This window comes from Chiloscyllium plagiosum, unplaced genomic scaffold (assembly GCF_037043375.1).
Source record: "Chiloscyllium plagiosum isolate Xiang-an unplaced genomic scaffold, Cpla_swu_hap1 HiC_scaffold_19, whole genome shotgun sequence".
Lineage (NCBI taxonomy): Eukaryota > Metazoa > Chordata > Chondrichthyes > Orectolobiformes > Hemiscylliidae > Chiloscyllium > Chiloscyllium plagiosum.
Genome location: NW_028270157.1, coordinates 53,258,442 through 53,285,374, shown reverse-complemented (window position 1 = coordinate 53,285,374; position 26,933 = coordinate 53,258,442). Strand labels below are relative to the sequence as shown.

At 41.7% G+C, this 26,933-nt stretch overlaps 1 protein-coding gene across 4 annotated transcripts in view; it reads left to right on the top strand.

The window, feature by feature from the left end:
* Positions 1 to 26,933, top strand: part of prr5b (proline rich 5b (renal)) — a 127,502-nt gene that overhangs the window by 72,808 nt on the left and 27,761 nt on the right. For all 4 annotated transcript variants that reach the window (XM_043709219.2, XM_087997387.1, XM_043709218.2 and 1 more), the window contains 2 exons: positions 1,512 to 1,603; positions 10,093 to 10,233. In XM_043709219.2, coding sequence (XP_043565154.1) covers positions 1,512 to 1,603; positions 10,093 to 10,233 — 233 coding nt within the window. The remainder of the gene's footprint in view (positions 1 to 1,511; positions 1,604 to 10,092; positions 10,234 to 26,933) is intronic.

Here is a 26,933-nt window from a genome sequence, read left to right as displayed (position 1 = left end):
GTGATGGTAGAGCAAGTAAATGCATACTTTTGTTCTGTCTTCACAAAGGAAGACACAAATAACATCCCAGAAAATACGGGAGGACATAAGGCCCTAATGGGAAGGTGGAATTAAAATAAGTTAATATTAGTAGGAGAATGGTATTGAGGAAACTAATAGGATTAAACCCCTAGGGCCTGATAATCTTCATCCAGAGTACTTTAAGAAGTGGCCTTAGAAATGGCAGATATTTTGATGGCCATCTTCCAAAATTTTATAGACTCTAGAACAATTCCAGGAGGATGTGGAGATTTGGGCACGTCGAGTAAGTGGGCAAATGCAATACAAAGCAGATGGTGCAATGAGACTGGGATGCCCTAGTACACACAGATGTACCGTACTGAGAGTGCCAGTTCATAAGGTGCTGGTTAAAACAAGGTGTGCTATAGAAATGGTCCATAATGCTAAGGGGATTAAAAGGGATGTGGAGGAAGCAGGTACTGAGTTGGATGATCAGCCATGATCATCAGCATGCCCTAGTACATGCAGACGCAAGAGGAGGTGAAGAAGGCAATAGTACGATGGCCTTCATAGCAAGAGGATTCCAGTAGAGGAGCAAGGATGTCTTGCCACAATTGTATAGAGCTTTGATAAGACAATACCTGGTATACTCTACAGTCTTGGTCTTATCTGAAGATGCATGTTCTGGTTAGGGAGGGGGTGCAGTGAAGGTTTACCAGACTGTTTAGGACTGAGTTAAAGAGAAACTTCTTCACCCAGAGAGTGGTGGAATTTTCTGCCATAGAAAGTAGTTGGGGCCAAAACATTGACTGTTTTCAAGAAAGAGATACAGTAAAGTTTTATTAACCCCAGCACATCTGGGACCAGGAGTGTACTGATTCATCACCTATTCCAGTTGATCAAGAGGTCCACATAATCAATATAAAAACACACACAAAGTAATAGAACCGTAATGCGGGGATGTACGCATCACAGTTATATTTCATTTACAACATAAATCACTTAAATAATAAGACAACTTTGCCTTAAATAAAACTCACCAGCAGAAAGTCTTCTCATATGCACCCTCAACTGACTACTGATGATAATTCTGTAAATATCTGGTATTTGAGGTACAGTATATCATTTTTACTGGTTTTTATTGAGAGTACCAGATCATAAGATGCTGGTTAAAATAAGGTGTGTTGTAGAAATGGTCCTTAATGCTAAGGGGATTAAAGGCTATGCGGTGGAAGTAGGAACAGGATACTGAGCTGGATGATCAGCCATGATCAGACTGAATTATGAAGCAGGCTGTAAGGGCCGAATGGCCGCCTTCTGGTTTCTCTATGTTCCTATGTAAATTAGCATAGGTCAGCAACTGGATAATATTTAGACTGGTCGTTTAATGCTATTGATAAATATTATTGTTTAGTATGTTAAAGCCAAAAGATATATTAACAATGAGAACCTTTTTGTACTTTTAATCCTTTCTATGTCTTAGATTATGCTTTTTTTTTGTTAATATATAGGACAGAAATTGCTTGATACAGTGGCTGAAATTTGGGACTTTTTCTTTTGTGACATCCTTCCTATGCTCCAGGCAATATTTTTTCCTGTCCAGGTAGGTTAATTTGTGAAACATCTTAATAAAATATCCCTTTCTCCCCTCATTCCACTCTTTTCCAAAACAGTGTTGTCAATTTAGTTTTGTTTTAAAGTGAATGTACACAAATATGGGGAAAGGCAGGTTTAGAGAAAGATACAAACAGTTTGCAGAGAAATATTGATAGATTCACTAAGTGGGCAAAAAAAGTTGGCAAATAGAGTATAATCTGGGAAAAATGTGAAGTTGTTCTGTTTGGAAGGGGGAACAGAAGAATGCTATTATTTAACTGGAGAGAAACTGTAGAAAGCTGTGACGTGAGGGTACTTGTGCATGAAACATAGAAAGCTAGCACACGGGCAGCAAGTAACCAGGAAGGCTAATGGAATGTTGGCCCTTATTTCAAGAGATTGGAGTATAAGAGTAGGAAAGTCTTATTGGAACTGTAAAAGGTGCTGGGGAGACCCCATCTGGAGTACTGATAGCAGTATCAGTGTTTTTATTTAAGGGGAGATATCATTTCATTCGAGGCAGTTCAGAGAAGGTACACTAAGGTCATCTCTCATATGAAGGAATTGTCTTACGAGGGAGTATTGAACAGGTTGGGACTCTACTGACTGGAGTTTAGAAAAAGAGAGTGATCTCATTGAAACATATAGGATTCTTAAGGGGCTTGACAGGGTAAATGCCGAGAGGACTTTTCCCCTCATGGGTGTGTCTAGGACCAGGGGCCATAGTCTCAGAATAAAAAGGCACCAATTTATGCTAGAGATAAAGTGGTATTTCTTCTCTCATAGGGCTCTGAGTGTTTGGAACTGCTTGCCACAAAATACTGTGGAGGCAGAGTTCTTGTGTATATTTAAGGTTCAGGTGGAATTGAGGGTTGTGGGAAAAGAGCAGGAAAGTAGCAGTGAGGAACGTCAGGTTAGCCATGATGTTACTGGATACCAGAGTAGACTTGAGGGACCAAACTGCCTTTCCTATTTCTTATGGTATTAAGTCATCTCTCTTTAAACAGAAGGGAGAAATGGTGATTACTTTCTGGTGCTGATAAGTATAATGCTGGTTACTTCTCAACAGAGGCAGATAACCACTCAATAACAAATAATGTAACTCTGGATGGTTCAGATGTGCTTAAACATCAACCCACATGAAGCAGGTTGCTACTACAGCAAATGAATTAATTTTAGCATGATCCAAGAGTGCAAGAAATGTAAAATTGCTAGATGAAAATAGATGTCACGGAGTGGGGAAAAAGCCTGACCTGGCCTTGATAACAATGTCAACATCATGAAATCATGGGCTATTGACATTAGAATGACAGCATCGAAAATGGAGCATGGAGCAAACGTGGAGAGTGCTGGAGAAACTCAGCAGATTTGGCAGTGTCTGTGGAAAGAGAAACAGTTAATGTTTTGAGTCAAATCTGATTTCAGAATTTTATGGCGCATGAGCATCACTTACTAGAGTAGGAAATTATTGTTTCATGAATTGATTTTTATTTTTCAATAAAGCAAAGGAGGATTGCAGATAAAATCTACTAAGTTTTGCTAAGTTCAAGTATTCCATCAATCTATTTTTGCTTGTATTGATCTGCTCATTTCTATATTGTTCTAACTAAATTAAGCAAGTTATTTTCATGGTTGGTGTCTCGGTTTGGCTGCATTACTGGCCATTTAACTTCTAGTCTGCACACACACATTTTCCCATCAACACACTGAGGCACAAAACTACTTTGGAGATAGCATCACCAAAAAGAACACCATTGCAGGAAAAAGATTTTATCTGGAGTATCAAAAATGTAGCCATCCTTCTGATCCTACCTAGAACAGAGCATGTGCTTTTCCAGTTGTCTGAGAGTCAGAAACTGGTACACTACTTTGTTTCTTGCCTACAAAACCCAATGCCTGTGGCTACAATCAGTTTATTTTCAGTTAATTTTTCATTGACAAAGGGCCAGCCATGAAATAAGGCAAGTTTTTTTATTGATACACTAATTGGTGAAATTCCAAAAACAGACATTTAAGATACAGATTTGGTAAGAGCCTATACAATGGAAATAGAAGTGGACTTTTTGGAAATAAATTGGGGTTGTTTGGTCAGAACAGGAGTAGGGCAAAACTGCTGATTTGATAACACTGAACTTGTATATTGCTGATAAAAAGTATTTTGGCAAAGCATTTTGTCTTGTACTTGTTAGAACAATTGTATGATAGGATGATTGGTTGACCAGTGGACTCTGTTTGGCAAAGGAGTTGTCGTGTAGAATTACCTGTTAGTGATGACTGACTGTTAACTACCAAACTGTAAATACATTTTAAACATGGCAGGTTGACTCTGGTCAGGACATTGCCCTGAGAAATGAACCAACAAATTTATGTATTTTGTGTTGAATCAGGTGGAGTATGTATTCATGATCTCTCTGTCTGCAAAGATCAAGGCCCTATGTATTTATATGTAACTTCTAGTGCATGCAAATGCACCACACTATAAACACATCAAAATTGGTTAGCAGTGTATAAATCTTTTCACAATTAGTATTATATTAAAAAAAGATTGTCCAATTGCAGAATTATATTTAATGCTAAACACTGTTGTGAGTTTTACAAGTGCAAACTGGTTAGTAATCAGTAGCTTGCTTATTGCGAACAGCTGAACAGATATGCTGTTGGATACAATCTGCCAACCTGATCCAGGTAGCCATTGTTCATAAACTGGCTTTGGAGCACTCTTCAGTAGCATTTATTGTTGTGTATCATGGAAAATCATGAATGGGCCCACATTCATTATGTCTTGTCCTAAAATGTGAGCAGTCTACCTCAGATTACACCGTGTCAAAGATTTGAGCAACAGATTCGCACTATTTCACACTGCTACTGCCCACTAGCAACACAAATGGAATTCATGATGATAGGATAGTGCCAATGAGCTAAAATAAACGAGTTATGCTATCCCACAAATGAATAATGTGGTATGTGAAATTCAGTGTCAGTGTGATGCTAGATATGCAGGATGTCCGTCACAAAGATTGTATGATCATATCAAATAGCTTAGCCCCTCATCGATTCACAACAAGCAAGATACTGACTATACCCGGCTACCCAATGCATGAAATGCTCACAGCACACTGTACAACATTGAGAATGCTTTTTGCAGTTGGGCAACATTTTGCTACTTAATCCTGAGTGTGCAAATAATTATTATGACAGACAATTTAGAATTGTCAAATAGGGTTACAGAATGGCACATCATGGAGGCGACATATAATAAAATACAAGTCCCCGTTCTTTACAGACAGAATGTGTTACGCAGTGCTGCGCCAGTTTCAATGCCACAAAACAGGTGTCAGCCATTTTCTGGTCACGGCATTGCCCTGAAAAGTGAACCAATCAAGGCTCCGTATCTTGTCTGAAATTCAAATAAGGCTTAGCAGTTAATGTTCAATCATCATTCTGTAAGGCATCTCTTCGACCAATGGGTCTACTCTTTAATCAATAAGTACTGTCCTCTCATACAATATATATGTATTGCTTTGATTTAGTATTCTTGTGAACTGTCCTCATGAGTCCAAGAGCAAAAGCTTTGACAAAATGACTTTCTTTCAGCAATATCCTGAACAATTTTTCAAAAAATTCAGCACCAATATGGGCTAATTAACATCCTTTGCAGTAGAGAAAAACAAATCCAAGAGAAAGGAAATCTTGCATTCTTTCTTTTAAAAAAAACTATTCATGGGATGCGGTTGTCAGTAGGTTAGCCAGCACTAATTTACTCTCCCTAATTCCCTGGAGAAGATGGTGGCAGCTACCATCTTGAACCACTGCAATTCTTGTGACTTTTTCCTGTACAGCTTGAGTACAGTTGAATAACTTGCAAGACAGCTACCTTGCTGTGGGTCTGGAGTCACATTTAGGCAAGACCAGGTTACACAGATTTCTTGTCCTAAGTATTTATAGGAACAGCTGGCCTTTTATAGCAATTGACAATAATTTCACGGAACCATCACAGAGACAAATTTTCAATCCCAGATTTATTTATCGACTTAATGAATCAATTTAATTGAGTTTCAATGTGATGGTGGTACTTTAAGGATATCTCCTAAGCATTAGACTAGATTTTGGACTGTTTGTCCAGTGACAAGGTGATGGCATGGATTATGAAGCAGTGTTGGCAAGCAGGGATTTTCCTCAAATAGTCCTGGGATCTTTACATTCCATCTCGACGTGTCTCAGTTGAGATTGTCAGAAGTGAAATCTTTAGGGTGAGACAATGAAGCACTCATCCAGCATCACACTGGACTGAGCTTGAGTTCCAGTATTTCTTAAAGGTGCAAACGCTACTAATGGAGCCAAGTTGGTATAGTCATTTGTTGAGTGTATTTATGCAATTCTTGATGTCCTACCTGAAGTGCCTCTGGTGGATTTATGCCAAATCTCCCAACCAGGAGTGAATTGCCCAAAAAGATAGCTCGCTTCACATTTCCATCAGCCTTTCTGCTTTCTCAGGTAAGGCAATGAGTTAGTCTGCGGGAACATTGTTATTTGAAATCAACTTTGTTTACTATGTAGGTAAAGGAAATTAGGATCCCAAAGGAGAGAGGCTGCTATTTTTAATTCTACACTCAGAACAGTTCAGAACATTGGAATGCAGTGAGTCAGGAGGCTGTGTTGTAAACCCTCCCTATATGATTGTGAGGAGGTCTGAATTTGGAGCAGAATTTGTGGGGCTTGAAGTCTGCTGGATTCTATTTCTGTCATTAGCAATTTAGGTGTTATGATTATCTGTGTCCTTTTGTTTTGTGGTCCTGGAGGGGCATACTACAGCTACAGGAGTTCAATCTGGATAGAAATGTGAGGTAGATGAAGTTTGCCTTCATTTTGTCATTGTGCTTGGAGGAATGGAAGGAAAATAGATTCAGGCTAGCGCAATGTGTTGTGAATATCTTGCTTTGAGTAAGTTAATTGGGTTGCATGTGTGCACTATAGATGAGGAAGGGAAGTACTTAGATTAGATTAGATTAGATTACTAACAGCGTGGAAACAGGCCCTTCTTTTCATTTCTTTTGAGACTAGATGATTAATGTGAATTCTAGTAATCTTTATTCATTGGGTATGCATGCCATTCCAGGAGCACCATCAAGCCAATTTGCCTCACTGAGGGTGAAGAGGCTTGCAGTGCCTTTTGAGTACTAGCACCTGAACTACAAAATACACTTTGTAGCATAGTTTTTTTTAAAAGATGGAAAACAAAACATATTCTAACCTGGTCGTTGGGAGTGAAGGACTGTTGTCATTGTTAGTTAGGATACTTCAACCTTGGGAAGAGGTCAGGATGAGCAGCCCTAAAGGAGGGGAGAGCATTGTTAACTTTTTGGAAAAAATTCCAGATGATATCTCCATACATAAATTATTGGTTTGGAGGAGAAATGATTAGTGAGTTTGCAGATGACACCAAGATTGGAGGTGTGGTGGACAGCGAAGAAGGTTACCTCAGAGTGCAATGGGATCCCGATCAGATGGGTCAGTGGGCTGAGGAGTCCAGAACTAGAGGGCATAGGTTTAGGAGAAAAATTTAAAAGGGATGTAAGGGGCAACGTTTTTACGCAGAGGGTAATGCGTGCATAGAATGAGCTGCCAGAGGAAGTGGTGGAGGCTGAAACAATTGCAACATTAAAAAGGCATCGGGATGGGTGTATGAATAGGAAGGGTTTAGAGAGATATGGGCCAGTTGTTGGTAAATGGGACAAGATTAATTTAGGATATCTGGTCAGCATGGACGAGTTGGACCGAAGGGTCTTTTTCCATGGTGTACATCTCTGTGACTCTATATGCTTACTGGCCAGCAACCTGTTGAAGTGGTTTGTCCATTCTTTACAAACCTTACTTGATTTTCATGCCATTAGTTTTGTCAATTACTGGCCAGACAGAATCTCTGATGAACCCCAACCTGCCTCTTGCTATATGTCGTAAGTGGGATAGTGTGCCCTGACCATCATATTCTCCTGCCCTCACTATAAGAACGTCAACACAGCATTCAGGCAAATACTCATGCATTAATATGAGGAAATTTATAAGGTATTGCACAGAAACAGTGCTGTTCATCACAACAACTTATATGTATAATGCCTAAAGCAATAAATATAGATCAGTCTACAAACAATTAGAGCACCTTTTGTAAAATATGCTTTGTCCAGCATCCTACAGTTTGTAGGACTCCCCAAATAAAACATTTTCGTAGTTCCTAACAAAATATCAAATAATTCACAGTTCAATTTTGGGACGCTTTAGGATCCAGTGAATCAGTTCTGAACAAATGAGCAGCTGAAATTGAGCAGCTACAAGAGGGAATTCCGTCAAATTATCTGATATCGCTAGCACTAATGTTGACGCAGTCTTCTTCTCGGACATCAACTTGACAGGGTAGCCATTAACGAATATAAATTCATCCATTTCCTCAGTCATTATACTGAGATTTGCTAAAACTTCAAACAGAATTGCACACACAATTAAATTATCTTTGAATCAAGTTGTAAATTTAGGCAACAGCATCAACAGTATTAATCTAGAGATTTTTGGCTAATCCTGAGTAGCAGTTAGTGAGTTTTGAACATCTATTCTTTGAATTAAGTTCAGTTTTAATAAAAACTTCCAAATAGAAGATGGCTTCACTAACAGTGATCATGGAGGTGTTCATCCTGTTGTGAAGGCACAGCTGGTGTCTTTAATGTCCTTCATGGCAGGAAGTAAGCTGGTCTGGACTATATGTACCTCTAACCATGCACTAGTATAGTTGCTTTTTAACTGCTTTCTGAAGTAATCTAAGAACCCACGTAGCTGTATCGAACTGCTCCCAGAAGAAGACTCTCTACCACCTTTACAAGGTTATTAGGGATGAGCAATATTTGCTGGCTTTGTTAGTAATACCCACATGTTAAGATTGAACATTAATTATATTCAATGTGTTCTTTTCTCTTATTTATAAAAGGATGAGCTCAAATTTAAACTTGCAGACTGAAATGCATTTCTGAAGTATATAATAAAGAGCATTCTGCTCCATGTTTTATTACAGCTGAATTTGTGAAAGTGTCTGACCTTCATGTGGAGGCCATATTTTACTGGGTGTAGCATCAGTCAGTAGGAATTGGCAAGAACACCTTTCCATCTATGAAAAGTGTTTAGAGTTGTACTTAATACAATGGAAGCTAGTTGTGATTGTTGGAGGCCAATCATTTTAGCCCCAGAACATCTCTTAGCCCCCGGACTACCTTAATACAGTATCCTAGGTATAACCATCTTCAGCTGCTCCATCTGTGAGCTTCCCAGCTTTGTAAGGTCAGAATTGAGGATATTTTCCAATGACTGCACTGTGTTCTTCACAGCTCAGATACTGAAGCATACAGCAAGACTGAGCATATTCAGGCTTGGACTCATAACTGGCAAGTACTACTTGTGCTAAACAAATTCCAGGCAGTGGCTGCCTCAGGAAGCCATCTCCATTTGATGTTTGTTCCATTACCATTGGTGAATCTCCTCCTGTCAGCATCCTGGGGTTACTAAAGACCAGAAACTGAACTGGACCAGCTGTATAAAAAACAAATACAAGAGCAGGTCAGAAGCTGGGAATTTTGTCTTAAGTAACTTTCTGCCTAACACCGCAAAGCCTGCTCACCATCTACAATGCACAAGTCAAGAGTATGATGCAATATATGCATTTGTGTGGACAGCACTTAAGAAGCTCTACACAATCCAGGAAGAAGCAACCTGATTGGCTCTGTATAACCTGACGCATTGACTCTCTGCACCATCGCAGTAGCAATAGCATGTACCATCTATGAGATGCATTACAATAACTCACCAAGGCTTCTTCAACAGTACCTTGAAAACTGTCAAAATTTACCACTTAGAAAGACGAGGGCTCCAGGAACACTGCATTCTGAAAGTCCCACACCAGCTTGACCTCTGAATGGATTGCCTTTCCTTGTTTTACTGGATCAAAATCCTAACACTCCCTCCCCATCCACACTCTGTGGGTGTACCAATGACACAGTGGTTTTAGGAGACTCACCAGCACCTCTTGCCGGATCTGCAACCCTAGGTTTACACTCTAACAATGAAAAGTGAGATCTGTTCGACTCGTTATATCCATAAGGCAATTGGAGATGGTCTTGCCAGTGATAACCACACCTATAAAGGAATATGGGGTGTGATTGATGATTACTTCAGTAAAATTTTATTGGAGATGGACAACCTCGGATTCAAATATAAAATTGTAATTTGCATCATTGACACCACTTACTTTCATTAGATGTTGCAAGGGCAATGTTGTGCAGGTTTGGTGATATAGTTTCACTGTAGTTTACTATGGTAGATTCCTATGCTTTCTGTCATGATTTAACCCATAACTCTGCAGATTTTCATACAGCTGTGAGCATTAAAGTCCTCTATTATTTTTAACCATAAACTCTCCCTTTTTTTTGTTAATGCTTTTGTTTTCAATTGATTTAACAGGGAAAGGAACCCACCGTTCGACAGATAGCCCTGCTGCATTTCAGGAATGTTATCACGCTGAACGTAAAGCTAGAAGATGCTCTGTCCCGGCCACGTGCAAGGGTCCCTCCTTCACTCATTCAGATGCTGCTTATATTGCAGGTAGGTGTAAACTCTGTCTTTGAATTGATAGGAAAGGAGTGTGGGGAGGAATCATGAGACTCGTTATTCTTCTGTCCCTGACCTTTTGCACATTAGCATGTGGTTTAAATTATCTCATGCAACCTTTTTTTTTAAACTGCGGATGTGGTAAAACTGAGTGATGTGGAGCTGAACATTTATAGAGTCAATTCACAATGGTTTGAATTAAAGACAAACCCAAGGTTGGCGGTAATTTGAAACAGTGTTAATTTTGTACAACAATGTGTGTTAATGGCACAAACTCTCAAGTAAACGTGCTCCAATTTATTTTTGAAGTTTAGTGCTCCATTGCAAATATCTAGTTCAGTGCAATGGCCTCATTACGTTGAATCTAATTAGAATGAAGCAATTTCTGGAATATCAAATCAGCACTGTGTTGTAACACTCTGATTGTAATAATTAACACTGCACTAAAATCAAACGGAGCACAAATACCTGACTTGATTATTCATTTTGCTTCTGTGTTTTTAATTTATTAAAACAAGAGCTTATGCTTGGCAAGTGCTGAAAATGTGTTGCTGGAACAGCGCAGCAGGTCAGGCAGCATCCAGGGAACAGGAGAATCGACGTTTTGGACATAAGCCCTTCTTCAGGAATGAGGAAAGTGTGTCCAGCAGGCTAAGATAAAAGGTAGGGAGGAGGGACATGGGGGAGGGGATTTGGAAATGCGATAGGTGGAAAGAGGTCAAGGTGAGGGTGATAGGTCAGACTGGGGTGGGGGCGGAGAGGTCAGGAATGGAGATTGGTGGGGTGTACATGGAGATTGGTGGGGTGGGAGGTGAGGACCAGTGGGGTTCTGTCCTGGTGGCGGTTGGAGGGGCGGGGCTCAAGGGCGGAGGAGCGGGAAGTGGAAGAGATGCGGTGGAGGGCATCCTCGACCACGTCGGGGGGGGAAATTGCGGTCCTTGAAAAAGGAGGCCATCTGGGTTGTACGTTTTTGGAATTGGTCCTCCTGGGAGCAGATGCGGCGGAGACGAAGGAATTGGGAGAATGGGATGGCGTTTTTACAGGGGGCAGGTTGGGAGGAGGAGTAGTCCAGGTAGCTGTAGTCCATTTACAGCGTATCATCTACCGTCATTTCCGCCACCTCCAAACGGACCCCACCACCAAGGATATATTTCCCTCCCCTCCCCTATCAGCATTCCGTAAAGACCACTCCCTCCGTGACTCCCTCGTCAGATCCACACCCCCCACCAACCCAACCTCCACTCCCGGCACCTTCCCCTGCAACCGCAGGAGGTGCAAGACTTGCGCCCACACCTCCCCCCTCACCTCCCTCCAAGGCCCCAAAGGAAACTTCCATATCTGCCACAAATTCACCTGCACCTCCACACACATCATCTATTGCATCCTCTGCACCCGATGTGGCCTCCTCTATATTGGGGAGACAGGCCGCCTACTTGTGGAGCGTTTCAGAGAACACCTCTGGGACACCCGGACCAACCAACCCAACCATCCTGTGGCTCAACACTTCAACTCCCCCTCCCACTCCACCAAGGATATGCAGGTCTTTGGACTCCTCCATCGCCAAACCACAAGGGATGAACTCGGATTTCACCAGTTTCCTCATTTCCCCTCCCCCCACCTTGTCTCAGTCAAATCCATTGAACTCAGCACCGCCTTCCTAACCTGCAATCTTCTTCCTGACCTCTCCGCCCCCACCCAGTCTGACCTATCACCCTCACCTTGACCTCTTTTCACCTATCGCATTTCCAACGCCTCTCCCCCAAGTCCCTCCTCCCTACCTTTTATCTTAGCCTGCTGGACACACTTTCCTCATTCCTGAAGAAGGGCTTATGCCCGAAACGTCGATTCTCCTGTTCCCTGGATGCTGCCTGACCTGCTGCGCTGTTCCAGCAACACATTTTCAGCTCTGATCTCCAGCATCTGCTTGGCAAGTGGCCCAACTAAGAATTAGCATCGCTGTTTTTATTGAAGCAATTAAGTTTTGGTAACCAATCGGCCAAATCAGAATGTGTGCTCATATATAATGGAATTCTGGAATACCTTTTGGGAACCCTCCTTGTCATTTATGGATGTAATTTTTATGAAGTAGAATTCCAACAGATGCTGTAATAGCCAGCAATATATCAGACATAATGTAGACGAGTTGACTGTCCCAAGTGTAGCCCCTTTATCAGAACAGGAGTATATTCCAAATTAATGCTGCCTTTCAAAATAACGACAAAAGGAAAGGAGTACATTGCACATTTGCACAGACACAAGAAAGTTGTTTCCCTACTGGGTATGAAATTGAGGTTTCAGTTGTTGGCATTTTTTTTAATATATAGGTTGAATGTCTCTGTCAGTACCTTGTTTTGTGGCAGTTTATGTACATAGTAAGAATTGATAGAAAAATGACTTTGGTTCAAGATTGACTGTGGCTGACATTATTTGAAACTGTGTAGAGTGAGAGCAGAATTAACATGTTCCCTTGAAATCATGAGGTGCTTTGGGTTAATACTTTGTATGTGAACTAATGTCGGTCAACATGCTATTGTGCAAAGCACAAACAAGATTTAAATACAAGAATAAAGAATAATGGTGAGGTCTAGGGAGTGTTGCTGAACAAAGAGACCTTGGAGTGCAGGTTCATAGCTCCTTGAAAGTGGAGTCGCAGGTAGATAGGATAGTGAAGAAGGTGTTTGGTATGCTTTCCTTTATTGGTCAGAGTATTGAGTACAGGAGTTGGGAGGTCATGTTGCAGCTGTACAGGACATTGGTTAGGCCACTTATGGAATATTGCATGCAATTCTGGTCTCCTTCCTATCAGAAGGATGTTGTAAAGGTTGAAAGGGCTCAGAAAAGGTTTACAAGGATGTTGCCTAAAGGGAGAGGTTGAACAGGCTGGGGCTGTTCAACCTTATAGAGGTGGGGTGGATGAGTCCAGAACTAGAGGGCATAGGTTTAGGGTGAGAGGGAAAAAGTACAAAAGAGACCTAAGGGGCAGCTTTTTCATACAGAGGGTGGTGTGTGTGTGGAATGGGCTGCCAGAGGAAGTGGTGGAGGCTGGTACAATTGCAACATTTAAAAGGCATTTGATGGACATATAAATAGGAAGGGTTTGGAGGGATATGGGCCTGGTGCAGGCAGGTGAGACTAGATTGGGTTGGCATATCTAGTCAGCATGGACGGGTTGGACAGAAGGCTCTGTTTTCGTGCTGTGTATATCTCTATGACTCTATGACTGCGAGTTATAGAATAACGTAAAAGTTCTAACTTAATACAGACCTCGTATTGCTGGAAATATTTTGTTCTGGTCCAAGGAAAAGTACATTTCTCTGTTTCAGACACGGGTCGAATTATCTCTGGTAAAAGGAGACAGGTTCCAGTGAATGCAGGATGGGAAAGAGGTGAAAAAGCTAGCTGATTGAGATAGCAGCATCATTCTGCTTACTTCTCCTCTTCTTTGCAGTGGGTTCCGAATAGAAGAAACCTTATAGGTCTGGGATGGAAAGAGAATTGAAGTGATTTAAAAAGTTAACTCTGAGGCTTTTCAATCATGAAGTCCTTCTTCTTTGGAAGCACACAGCTTCCACACTGTAATTGTGCTTCATCTGGATCACGGAGGCAGGTACATAGCAGGAAGTATTCCTCCAGTGAAACTGACTAGCTCTGAAGGCTTTGGTCAGTTATGTTGAGGATCCCCAGCGCTAGCCAGGTGAGACGCTGCTGTTCAAAGCACGTCAGTCGGAGAGTGCAATCATTGCATGACAGATGATTGTTAACTTCTTGGAAAACACTTGATCTGTCCAGTACTTCACTTACTTTGGCTGTACTCCTCTGCTGCCAGAATTCAGTATGACAGTCAGACAGCTTGCACAGCTTCAGCTTTCACTGCTACTGAGGCCGTGCCATCACCAATAACCGGTCCAGCAGCAGCACCAGCCAAATTGCCCTCCCCAAGATGGATGGGAAGGCCATCAAGAACCACCTAGAAAGAAGCATGATCCCACAATGCAGTCCGCAGGCAAGCAGTCACTCTTCTATCGTCCCTGAGCTCCAGTGTGTCAGGATGCACAGACTGTTGTAACAAGTCACTGCTGACACTTGCATCTGGAATAAAGCCTCCTTTCCAGTGAACCAGCAGGGCACACACTGGAAATGACCAACAAGGTCCTAGTCACTGGGGGTCACTGTCACTACCCAACAAATCTCACTCTCTATCCAAGTTGGGTAATACCTTCGTTGTTTTATTTAAATTAATTCATGGGATGAAAGTATTGCTGACTGGACCAGCATTTAAATGCCCATCCCTAATTGCCCAGAAGGCAGTTAAGAGTCAACCATATTGTTGTTGGTGTGGAGTCACATGTAGGCCAGACCAAGTAAGGCTAGCAGTTTCCTTCTCTAAAGTACCTTAGTGAACCAGGTGGGATTTTCCAACAGTCAGCAATGGATTCATGCTCATCATTAGACTCTTAATTCCAGTTTTGAGAGAGAACAAGCAGAGAGCTGTGAGCGTAATTACTTTGTGGAAAGGAAAGAAGGATATCATTTGTGGAAAGTGAGAGCGAAGTGACTGAGTTCTAAATGGCCTACCCCACATCCTCAGACTGTTTCCCTGTGTCTCGACTCTACAGCATTGGGAGCATCCTCTCTGTATCTGGTCTTTCTATCTTGGTTAGAATTTTATGTTTCAATCAGGTCCTGTTTCATTCTCCTAAACTCTAGTGAGTACAGATCCGGGCAAACCAATCTCTCTCCTCCAGAGGACAGTCCTGCCATCCCTGGTTTCAGCGTAATGAATTCTGAAGAAGGGCTTATGCCCGAAACGTCGATTCTCCTGTTCCCTGGATGCTGCCTGACCTGCTGCGCTTTTCCAGCAACACATTTTCAGCTCCGCGTAATGAATCTCCACTGCACTCCCTCTGTGGCACATATATCTGTTCTTAGGAGATCAAAGCTGTGTGCAATATTACAGGTCTGATCTCACCAAGGTCATGTCTAACTGCAATGAGACATTCCTACTTCTGAACTCAAATCCTCTCGCGATGAACGTAATATACTGTTTGCCTTGCTAATTGCTTATGTCCTATATTGGATGTAAAGCATCAGTGCAGCGTGGGCACAAGGCACGAGCGTTAACCTTTGACTTGTTACCACACAGTTGTTTTCTTCTGCCAGGTCGTGTGGTATGAGGTAGGTGTGAAAACATGATTCCCATTGGAAAAATACTGCTGACTTTGCAAGTGATGCACATGAATAGTATTTGTGTTCACGATTGCAGAAATACAAATGGATCCTTGAATATGCTGCGCTTTTCATTTAATCTTTAATGTGTTGTATATGATTTACATGAAAAGGACTGAGTATCTGAGATGTGCAGACATCCTGAGTTTCAGAGAGGAAGGTTCAAAGTAGTAAATGACTGGTTGTGTAGCTTTCACAAGGCTAATGTAAATGACCAAACAGCAGTTTTGAGAGAGTCCCTACTCCTCAAATTACCCACAATAATGTGAATCTGTCCATGAGTTCATGCTAGGTAAAAACAATGACTGCAGATGCTGGAAACCAGAGTCTAGATTAGAGTGGTGGTGGAAAAGCATAGCAGTTCAGGCAGCATCCGAGTTGCAGGAAAATCAACGTTTCGGGCAAAAGCCTTGATGAAGGGCTTTTGCCCAAAATGTCGATTTTCCTGCTTCTCAGATGCTGCCTGAACTGCTGCGCTTTTCCAGCACCGCCGTGGGTTCATGCTCCCTATCAAAGGTTGTTGAAAGTCCCACCACCTTTGGTAGTGTAAGTCCCAACATGTTAATTTTAACACGTTAAATGTGTTTGGGGCCTCTACCTACAGCTAGGTTCAAAATCTATCTCTAACTTTATGATCATTTTCTTGATTTAAATATGGTTAAATTTTAAATTAAGTTTTGGGTTGCTGTTGGAGTTCAAGCCCACTTCTCCACATTTATAGAAGCTTTCAGACTTTTTATCCCAATCGTGACAACCCTGTCATGATGGATGTAAACTCAGCCAATACAGTAGCTGCATTTTAGTTGAAGGTTGAACAACCTTGACTTCCGATTTGCCAGCCACAGAATGTGTGTGACCAAAAGAGAACAGCGCAAAGGCAAATGTATCTGTCCCAGCTCTCACTTCCACCACCATCAGGTGGACCGGTGATGCCTGGATTGATCAAATAGTTCCCTTATTGGACACCTTATATGTGACCAGAATGGTGAATAAAGAGAAACTGAAGTGATGAATACTAAGGTTTTCCTGTTTAGCTTTTAAAACTTATGACTAATTTGCAAACCATTTTTTGGCTGGTATGAAAGCATCATTGTGGCAGTGATGTGCTGAAATGTCATTAAAATGATTCCATGTTCACTACTCAGTGACTAGGAAGAGTGACATGGAATGCGGTCGTAGAGAGGGAGTAAAATCTTAATTGAAAGCTTGTGGCTGAAAGTAATTGCATTTTATTTTAGTGCTTGTTCATAGGTTACAGACGTTGCTTGCTGCTGATTATTTTGCTCCAAGACTTGCTCATCCATTTAAAGTTCATTCAGGACATTTGAAGAACAACAGAGGGATTTTTCAGGTGACTGTCCCAATAGTTAGTTCCCAAACAACTTCAATAAAATAGATAATCAGATCATTATCTCATTTGCTGTTTGTGAGTGATTGCTGTGTTGGAAATTGAGTGCTGCAAGTTCTACATCAAAGCAATAACTGCACTTAATAAATTGGCTATGAAATGACCTCCTGTAGTTGTAAAATGAACTGTGTATTTCTCTTTATTAATTTGTTACATAGTTTGATGGCAGGGAAAGTCTCAAGCAATTACAGAAGAGCTCTCTTTGCCCTATTCAAGGTGGAACTAAACCAATTGGACTCATATCACATTTCACATTTATCAATGTGGTCATAGAGTCATAGAGATGTACAACATGGAGACAGACCCTTTGGTCCAACTCTTCCATGCCGACTAGCTATCCCAACCTAATTATAGGTCAATAGCCAATTTGCTCCATTCAGCTCTTTGACTTACACTTCTTTTTTTCAAAAATGTAACTTGGACTGATGTTTAGAGAAGTTTCTTCATGAAGACTATATCAAGTAATTGCTTCAGACGTTGTGGTTTCTGGAATGGTCATAGTAAATATGCCGTTTGTTGCTGTGTTAGGCCCTGCTGAGTGGGTGGTTTGTTTTCACGGGGAAGAGTTTTTGACTTGAAAGCTAACAATCGAGAAGACCAGCATCCCTGCATTAAATACAGTCAAAGGTCATTTGGGGTTTGGGTGGAGCTGTGGTTCCTCTATATCTTGAGAAAATATGTTCAGCGCTCTGGAGTTAATATTGTGGTTTAAAATACTTTTGATCTCTCCTGGAGTTTCTGGTTAAAGGAACCCTATGAATTTGTGTTGAGTTTAGTCTAAGTAAAGACATACAACTGCAGAAACCACATCAACTGGAAACTTTGTGAGAGCACCTGGTTCTTCTTTGGAACTCAAGACTTTTTTTTAACCACGGAGTTGCATTTCTAAGTTCCTCTTACATTTGGATGGTTATTTTTACATTTCAGCAACCATCTATGGCTTAGATTGCAGTCTTGTGCATTAATATTTCTGAAGTTGAAATGCATTCCTTTAAAAATCACTTTCTTAAACTTAATCCCGGTGTCAGAGTTCCCTTACTCTATAGTTACTTGGACCATCCTTTTTCTTTTCTACTCTATCTGTCCAACTGAAACACATTAACAAACCTGTTTAAAATTTAAATAGGTTAGGGCTGCTGTTAAGTTCAAGCCCATTACTGTGGAATCGTTTTGTCTCCACATGCCAACAATGACTAGGAAAGGCATTTGTTATTGTTTCAATCATTACCTCGCAAGGCCTCGCTTTGTAACTTTCAGTAGTTATTATGGCATGTATCAACATAATAAAAACTAGAAACGTTGGTAATCCATATCATGTCAATTGGAATAGACAGAGATATCAATAACTTATCCAATATATGTTATCTCTAAAGATACTCATTAGCCCACTGAATGTTTATTCAGTTTTCCAGGTTTAGACTTATGTTCAGTTTGTAATGGCCTTCACTACATGTATTATAAAGTTCATACCTCCACAGAGTGTATGGTTTTGGTGTTTAGCTGAAAAACCAAGATAGATATTTAAAACCCTCATTGTGATCAAAGTGAAATAGCTCGGCAGCAATTATCAAATTCAAGACGTCATCTAGAAGGACCATACTGAAGTCTTCTCGAATTCTGTATGCAGCTTTAATCTCCTTTATTTAAGGAAGGATGTCAGTGTATTGGAGGCAGTTCAGAGGAAGTTGACTGAATTGATAACTAGAATGCGACGTTGACTTTACAACGAAAGGTTAGACAAAGGTGGTCTTTGCTTCCGTTGGAGAATAGAAGACAGGGTGACTTGATACGAGTACATAGGATTCTGGAAATTATTTCATAGAACATAGAAAATAGGTACAGGAGTAGGCTATTCAGCCCTTTGAGCATTGCCTGCCGCTCAGTATGATCATGGCTGATCATCCAACTCCGTATCCCGTTCCCACTTTCTCCCCATGCACTTTGATCCCTTTAGCCCTCTGATCTAAAACTATCCACCTCTTTCATGAAAACATTCCACGTTTTGGCCTGAGCTGCTTTCTGTGTCTTGAGGGGTGAGTCCAGAAAAAGGAGGCAATAGTGTTGTCAAATAAAACAGGAGGGGTTGGTGAGAATTTTTGAGGGTTGTGCAACTTTGAAACTGCCTCAAGGTAGTGGAGGTAGGTGACTTAAATATTTTGGATTGATTCCTTATCTAACAAGAATCAAAGTTTAATTTGGTGATGGTGGGCAGGGGGTGGGGGGATGGGGGAGAGGTTGATCTGAATGTGGAATCCAACACCTACACAAATCCAAAATGACCTTACCAAATGGAGGACCAGGCCTAAAGGGCCCAGTGTCCTGATTTTGTTCCTGTCCATGTACGTCCCATGAATTTTGAAGAAACTAGAATGGTGTCATTGTCTGATTGGACAGGGCAAATGATCGTTCCCTGGACATGAAAGATGATGTGGCACCTCTTTGGAAGAGCAGAGATTTGATGTTTACCTCTCCTCCACTACCACTGTCAAAATAGTCCAGAGTAGGGTGCACGAAGGAATGTAGATGTAATAGGAAACAGTATAGTGAAAGCATTGACACTGTTCTCTGCAGTAAAGAGTGTCCAAATGGCTGCACGGTGACAGAATGTAGAATATCCGTTCTGGAGAAGAACTTAAAGTGGGAATTTTAGGATCAAGTGGTTATGGTCCAAGTTGGTACCAAAAACATTGGTAGATATAGGAAAGAGGTGCTGCCAAGGTACTACTATAAGTTTCAGGCTAAGTTACAAAGCAGAACCTCAGAGGTTATCGTTCTTGGATTGCTACCAGAGTCACTTGCATATTGGCAGATATTAAGATGAGAGCAGTGAGTTTGTAGTTGAAAGGCTGGTGTGGGAGAATTGGGTGTCTGCTCATAGAGTTGGCACCAATATTGAGGAAAATAGGATCTACATCGTTGCCATGGTCTCCGCCTGAACCAGGCTTGGACTGGTGTTCTTATGAGCCACATAACTAGGGAAGTAAAGAGGACTAAAATAAACGAGGCCAGGAAAATGAGGGCTCAAGTGTGGGTAAATGTAACCAATCAAGGGATAGCTTTGAGGCAGGAGAACGAAATAGTGTTGTGGAAAATGAAGTTTGGGGAACGGTAGGAAAGAACAGAGGATAGCTAACAATGTATTGATAATCAAGATTAGATGCTGCAAAGATAGCAAAACCAAAGTCCTAAAGGCTCTATATGTGTGTGCATGTATCATTCAAAACAAAGTACGTGGATTGATAAAAACCAGAAGAACTGTGGAGGCTGTAAAACAGAAACAAAATCAGAAGTTGCTGAAAAAGCTCAGCAGATCTGGCAGCATCTGTGCAGAGAAATCAGAGTTAACGTTTTGGGTCTGGTGACCCTTCCTCAGAGGAGAAAGTGAGGTCTGCAGATGCTGGAGATCAGAGATGGAAATGTGTTGCTGGAAAAGCGCAGCAGGTCAGGCAGCATCTAGGGAACAGGAGAATCGACGTTTCGGGCATTAGCCCTTCCTGAAGAAGGGCTAATGCCCGAAACGTCGATTCTCCTGTTCCCTAGATGCTGCCTGACGTGCTGCGCTTTTCCAGCAACACATTTCTGACCCTTCCTCAGAGCTGAGCAACTTCTGTTTATGGAAATGAATTGATAGACAATAGGTGCGGGAGTAGGCCATTCTGCCCTTCAAGCCTGCACCGCCATTCAATATGATCATGGCTGATCATCCTTCATCAGTATCCTGTTCCTGCCTTATCTCCATAACCCTTGATTCCACTATCCTTGACAGCTCTATCCAACTCTTTCTTAAATGAATCCAGAAACTGGGCCTCCATTGCCCTTTGGAGCAGAGCATTCCACACAGCCACCACTCTCTGGGTGAAGAAGTTTCTCCTCATCTCAGTCCTAAATGGTCTACCCCGTATTTTTAAGCTGTGTCCTCTGGTTCGGCACTCACCCATCAGCGGAAACATGTTTCCTGCCTCCAGAGTGTCCAATCCTTTAATAATCTTTTATGTCTCAATCAGATCCCCTCTCAGTCTTCTAAACTCATCCAGTCGCTCCAGTTCTGCAGGGTAATGTAGTCGTGCCATTCCAAGAATTGACCTCGTGAACCTACGCTGCACTCCCTCAATAGCCAGAATGTCTTTCCTCAAATTTGGAGACCAGAACTGCACACAATACTCCAGGTGTAGTCTCACCAGGGCCCTGTACAGCTGCAGAAGAACCTCTTTGCTTCTATACTCAATCCCTCTTGTTATGAAGGCCAGCATGCTATTAGCCTTCTTCACTACCTGCTGTACCTGCATGCTTACCTTCATTGACTGGTGTACAAGAACACTCAGATCTCTTTGTACTGCCCCTTTACCTAAATTGATTCCATTTAGGTTGTAATTTGCCTTCCTGTTCTTGCCACCAAAGTGGATAACCATACATTTATCCACATTAAACTGCATCTGCCATGCATCTGACCACTCACCTAACCTGTCCAGGTCACCCTGTAATCTCCTAACATCCTCCTCACATTTCACCCTGCCACCCAGCTTAGTATCATCAGCAAATTTGCTAATGTTATTACTAATACCATCTTCTATATCATTAATGTATATTGTAAAAGGCTGCGGTCCCAGCACTGATCCCTGCGGTACCCCACCGGTCACTGCCTGCCATTCCGAAATGGAGCCATTTGTCACCAATATTGACTTCTCTAGTTTCCTCATCTCTCCATCCCCCACCTCATGCCAGATGCACCCTCCAACTTGATACCGCCCTCTTGACTTGTCCTACCTGTCCATCTTCCTTCCCTCCTATCCACTCTACCCTCCCTTCTGACCTATCACTATCACCCCTGCCTGCATCTGCTATCGCCTTCCCAGCTACCTTCCCCCTCCTCCCACCCTCCTTTTTATCTCTCAGACCCCTTTCCCACCCCCACAAGTTTCAATTGATTGAGATGCAAATTCAGAATCTGTTTCAAGTCACTGCCCCGAGATAATTCAAAGTTTTATCAGTGTCTACCTAACTTTCTGAACTTCAATCAGGCAGAGATACAAGAGGTGACATCTCAGATTAGACACTGATTGTAGGTGTGAGGCCTCGTTCAGAATCTGTCTCCGAGTTTTAAATCAGCATATTCTGGAACTGAACATCTACACAGGATTTCAGCGTTGTGTAATGTGAGAGATTGATGAACAACTTCAGAGTGAAGTCACCTCAAGGTAGTGGTGACCACAGTAGGATTGAATTTTGCTTCCAGTTTTGTGAAAGATAAATTCTGTTTAACAAATTGATTTGAATTCTTTAAAAGTAGCACTTTTACAAACAAGATGTCGGCAGAGGAGGGCTCCAGAGCCTGAGCTCATCCATTCCAACTGCTTTCCTTTTCTCTTTTTGTTTTGTTCTCCTTACCTTTACTTACCTCCTGTCTCTAGCTCAGATGATATTGGTGGCTGCGAGAGTCCAGCATACGGACGGAGGGCGGGCCCAGTGCGCAGTCCCCAAGGTGAGATCCATCTGACTTTCCGATGCTCAGGACCTGATATCGCAATCAGTGGCTGCTACATCAGTGAAGGCTGATGGTGGCAAGATAGGCCCACCAGTGAAAGGTGGCGCATGAGGATCGGTGACTTGGTCATTGGTTGGGTCCGGTGTTGGCGTCAGTGAGGTGGTGGCAAGATGGGCAGCGAGAGATTCTACTCTGACATGGGTTTGTCAGGTAGTGGCAGAGGGGTATCAACCCAGCGGCAAAAGAGGTCAGCTCAACATGGGCAACTTTATTGGTTGGGTCCAGTGTAGACGGGGATGAAAGCAGTGGAGGAAAGGTTGGCAGCACAGGCATTGGTAATGGCAATGAGCTGGTTCAGCGCTGATCATAGAGTCATAAAGATGTACAGCACGGAAACAGACCCTTCGGTCCAACTCATCATGCCGATCAGATATCCCAACCTAATCTAGTCCCATTTGCCAGCACTTGAACCATATCTTCCTAAACCCTTCCTATTCATATTCAGATGTCTTTTAAGGGTCTGTTTCCACACTGTAATTAATCTAATCTAATCAAAAATATTGTAATTGTACCAGCTTCCACCACTTCCTCTGGCAGCTCATTCCATACATGCACCACCCTCTGCATGAACAAGTTGCCCCTTAGGTTCCTTTTATAATTTTCCCTTCTTACCCTAAACCTATGTCCTCTGGTTCTAGACTCCCCCACCTCGGGGAAAAGACCATGCCTGCTTACCCTATCAATGCCCTTCATGATTTTACAAGTCGCTATGAGGTCACCCCTCAGCCTCTTATGCTCCAGGGAAAACAGCCCCAGCCTATTCAGCCTCTCCCTATAGATCAAATCCTCCAACCTTGGCAACATCCTTGTAAATCTTTTCTGAACCCTTTCAAGTTTCATAACATCCTTCCGATAGGAAGGAGACCAGAATTGCACGCAATATTCCAAAAGAACTCTCTTTAAGCTATATCTTTCTTTTTTTTCCCCTTTATTCTTAAATTATTTGAAATTGCCCCAAGTCATGGTGACAATTGACAATTTTTCACTGTATTTTATTATATTGCTATAAAATACAAGAGAAAATAAAATCATTCATACACTGTTGATAAGGGGCTGCCCTTTATGTACTGTACTTGGATTTCCAGAATGGATTTGACAAGGCTCCACATCGAAGCTTATTGGGCAAAGTAGCAGTTCAACATGTAAGGGATAATGTGCTAGCATGGTTTAGGAGATTGGCTGGCAGGAAACAGTGTGAGTTACTTGGTTTTTGTCTGATTGGCAAAATGTGACAAGTGGAATTTTGCAGGGGTCTGTGCTGAACCTCCAGTTTGTTATGATTTATATCACTGACTTAAATGAGGGGATTGAAGACATGTGGCTAAATTTGCAGATGATTTAAGGATAGGTGCAAAAGTGTGTGCAGATGGCAACATGATAGGTGACATGAGTAAGCAGTATAATCTGGGACAAATGTCAAGCTGTTTGATAGGAAGAATAAACAAGCAAGGTATTGTCTAGACTGAGAATGACTTCAAAATTCTGAGGTGCAGTGGGATCTAGATACTCTAGTGCAAGTGTACAGCAAGTGATTGTGAAGGCTAGTTCTTTATTATGAGAGGTATTGAACATTAAAGTAAGGATGTTGTGCTTGGTGAGAGTGCCTCTCATAGTCTGATTTGGAGGAGCTGGTGTTGGACTGAGTGGACAAAGTTAAAAATCACACAACACCAGGTTATTGCCCAACAGGTTTATTTGGAAACATTAGCTTTCGGAGCGCTGCTCCTTCATCAGGTAGCTACCTGTTGGACTATAACCTGGTGTTGTGTGATTTTTAACTTTGTCATAATCGCACTATTTTGGTCTCCTTACTTAAGGACTAATGTCAAGACATTGGAGGTGTTTCACAGGAGATTTACCAGGTTGATACCTGAATTCAATTAGATGTTTTGAAGAAAGATGGCACAGGCTGGGCTTGTTCTCAGTGGCGTTTGGAAGGGTGAGGGGTGATTTTGATTAAATGTACAAGATCCTGAATGGTATTGACCAGGTGAATGTGGAAAGGATGTTTACACTTGTAGATGAACCAAAACTAGGGATTAATGCACATTGATTAGATTAGATTACATTACGTTGTGGAAACAGGCCCTTCGGCCCAACAAGTCCACACCGACCCGCCGAAGCGAAACCCACCCATACCCCTACATTTGCCCCTTACCTAACACTGCGGGCAATTTAGTATGGTCAATTCACCTGGCCCTGCACATCTTTGGACTGTGGGAGGAAACCGGAGCACCCGGAGGAAACCCACGCAGACACGGGGAGAACGTGCAAACTCCACACAGTCAGTCGCCTGAGGCGGGAAATTAACCCGGGTCTCTGGCGCTGTGAGGCAACAGTGCTAACCACTGTGCCACCGTGCCGCCCACTCCTGCCCATCTCCTAACCATGAGTTTCCTGCCCATCTTCTAACCATGCTCTCTAACCTTAACCCTCTGTTTCAACATTAGGAGTCACCCTTTTAGAGCAGAGATGAAGGTTTGTTCTTCCCCCTGAGCTGTGTGATCTTTGAACACTCTGCCTCAGAAAATGGTGAAGGTGGAGGCCATAGAATATTTTTTAGGATGGAGGTGTGGGTAGATTCTCATTGGCAGGGAAATCCATTATTATCGGGATTGGATGGCATTGTGAACTGTAGATCGACCCTGATTTAATTGAATAGCAGCACAGATTTATAGAGGCAAATGATTCACTTCTGTTACCAATTCATGTGTTTGTAAGTACCCATGTTAGATTCTTTGGTCACTATCATATTATTGTTTGTAGGAAGTTAAAAATCACACAACACCAGGTTATAGTCCAACAGGTTTAATTGGAAGCACACTAGCTTTCGGAGCGACGCCCCTTCATCAGGTGATTGTAGAGGGCCCGATCGTAACACAGAATTTATAGCAAAAATTTGCAGTGTGATGTAACTGAAATTATACATTGAAGAATTGATTGTCTGTTAAGCCTTTCATCTGTTAGAATACAGTGATAGTTTCACTTCTTTCATGTGTCATTGTTTGTAGGACATTGTGTGCAAACTGGCTGCTTGCATTTACTGCATGACATAAGGGACTAATCTTCAAAAGGATACAATTGGATCTAAAATGTTTTTGGTTGACTTCATGACAGTCGCTGCATAATTACAAGATTTGTTTACTCCACTGAGAAATGAAAATGTTACTAGTTGAGTCCAAGAAAATGAGATGAGTCCAAAATAAAGTGTTAAAGCATTGGGCCTTACTTCCATCCTCTAGGGGTAGACACTGATTCAAAGTGCTGGGGGAGGTGGCGGGTGAAGGGGATGTTGACCAAAGAGGTAGCTGCAAAATAAAGTATCTATTTGTTTTCGGCGGAAATGAGAATTATAGCTGAGCCTTTGGATTTCTCTCAGAGATATCAGATTTTTATTCCATGTCCTGTTTTATGTACCTACTAATTATACTTAAAGGAGGTTGTTGCACTTTATTTTGAAAGTTAATATTTGTTCTTTTTGGCTCGGTCTTGCAGATATGACCCAATTGAACTGAAGAAGTTAGGCAACTGATCTGTCGCACTGAACAGACCCGAAGCTAGTGTCCAGTTGATAGGTCTTGATTTGATTTTCTTCCCCGACTTGATGTATCAGGGGATACATCTTTCCTGCTTGACAGGCAATCAGTGTATTGTGCAGACTGCTGAGGCCAGAAGACCGAAATAGAAAATACTTCAGACGGATGCAATTTAACAATTCCAGGATGTTTGGAAAATATGTACCTCTACGTTGAACATTCCAAACTCTGATCACTTTCACACACTCAAAAGGTGGAATTGGAAATCAGGTTTTAAAATAATTCTTTTCTGGAGTCAAAGATTGAATTTGCCCTTGGTTGGTATTAATATGGTCTCTGTGGTCTTTGGATTGATGTTTGAGTGTTTGACTGAATTTATATGCACCAACTGTGCAAAAGTTGCATAATTTAAACCTTTAGTTTGCTAGCCTATTTTCAGTCACATATCCATTCACTGCTTAATCCTGCTGTCAGCCATTTGGAATTCATTAGGTGGAGTAAAACGCGTAATATGTCAACTCATTCTGTAAGTCACTGGGAACTTACTCAGCCCCACAGAGGAATTTAAAGTGAATTCCTAAATTTCATACCTTTCTATTCAAGTGGTCATTCTTCGTGTAAGTCTTGATAACAATCAGCATCCGTACGAGTTGGGGGTGGACAGCACACATTTCTATTTTTCCATTTAATCAGCTGGTCCAAACTTCAGGGTTCTTTAAGCCGTAGAAGCTCTGACACAAGTACTGGTATGGTTTGGTCTCATCGAAAACTATCATTTTGTGTTTGAATTCTGTGAGCTGCTGATTTCCTCTGTTTTTGATAAACGTTTTGCTCCTCTTATCTCTGACTAAAACAAGCAATGGAATTGGACAAGTGAGTTGGAGCAGCATGTTCACGTGAGAGAATTTACTGTGCCTCCTTATCTTTTAATCATCTAGTATCCCAAGCGGGAGAGATTTAAGCATGAATGAAAATTTTTGCT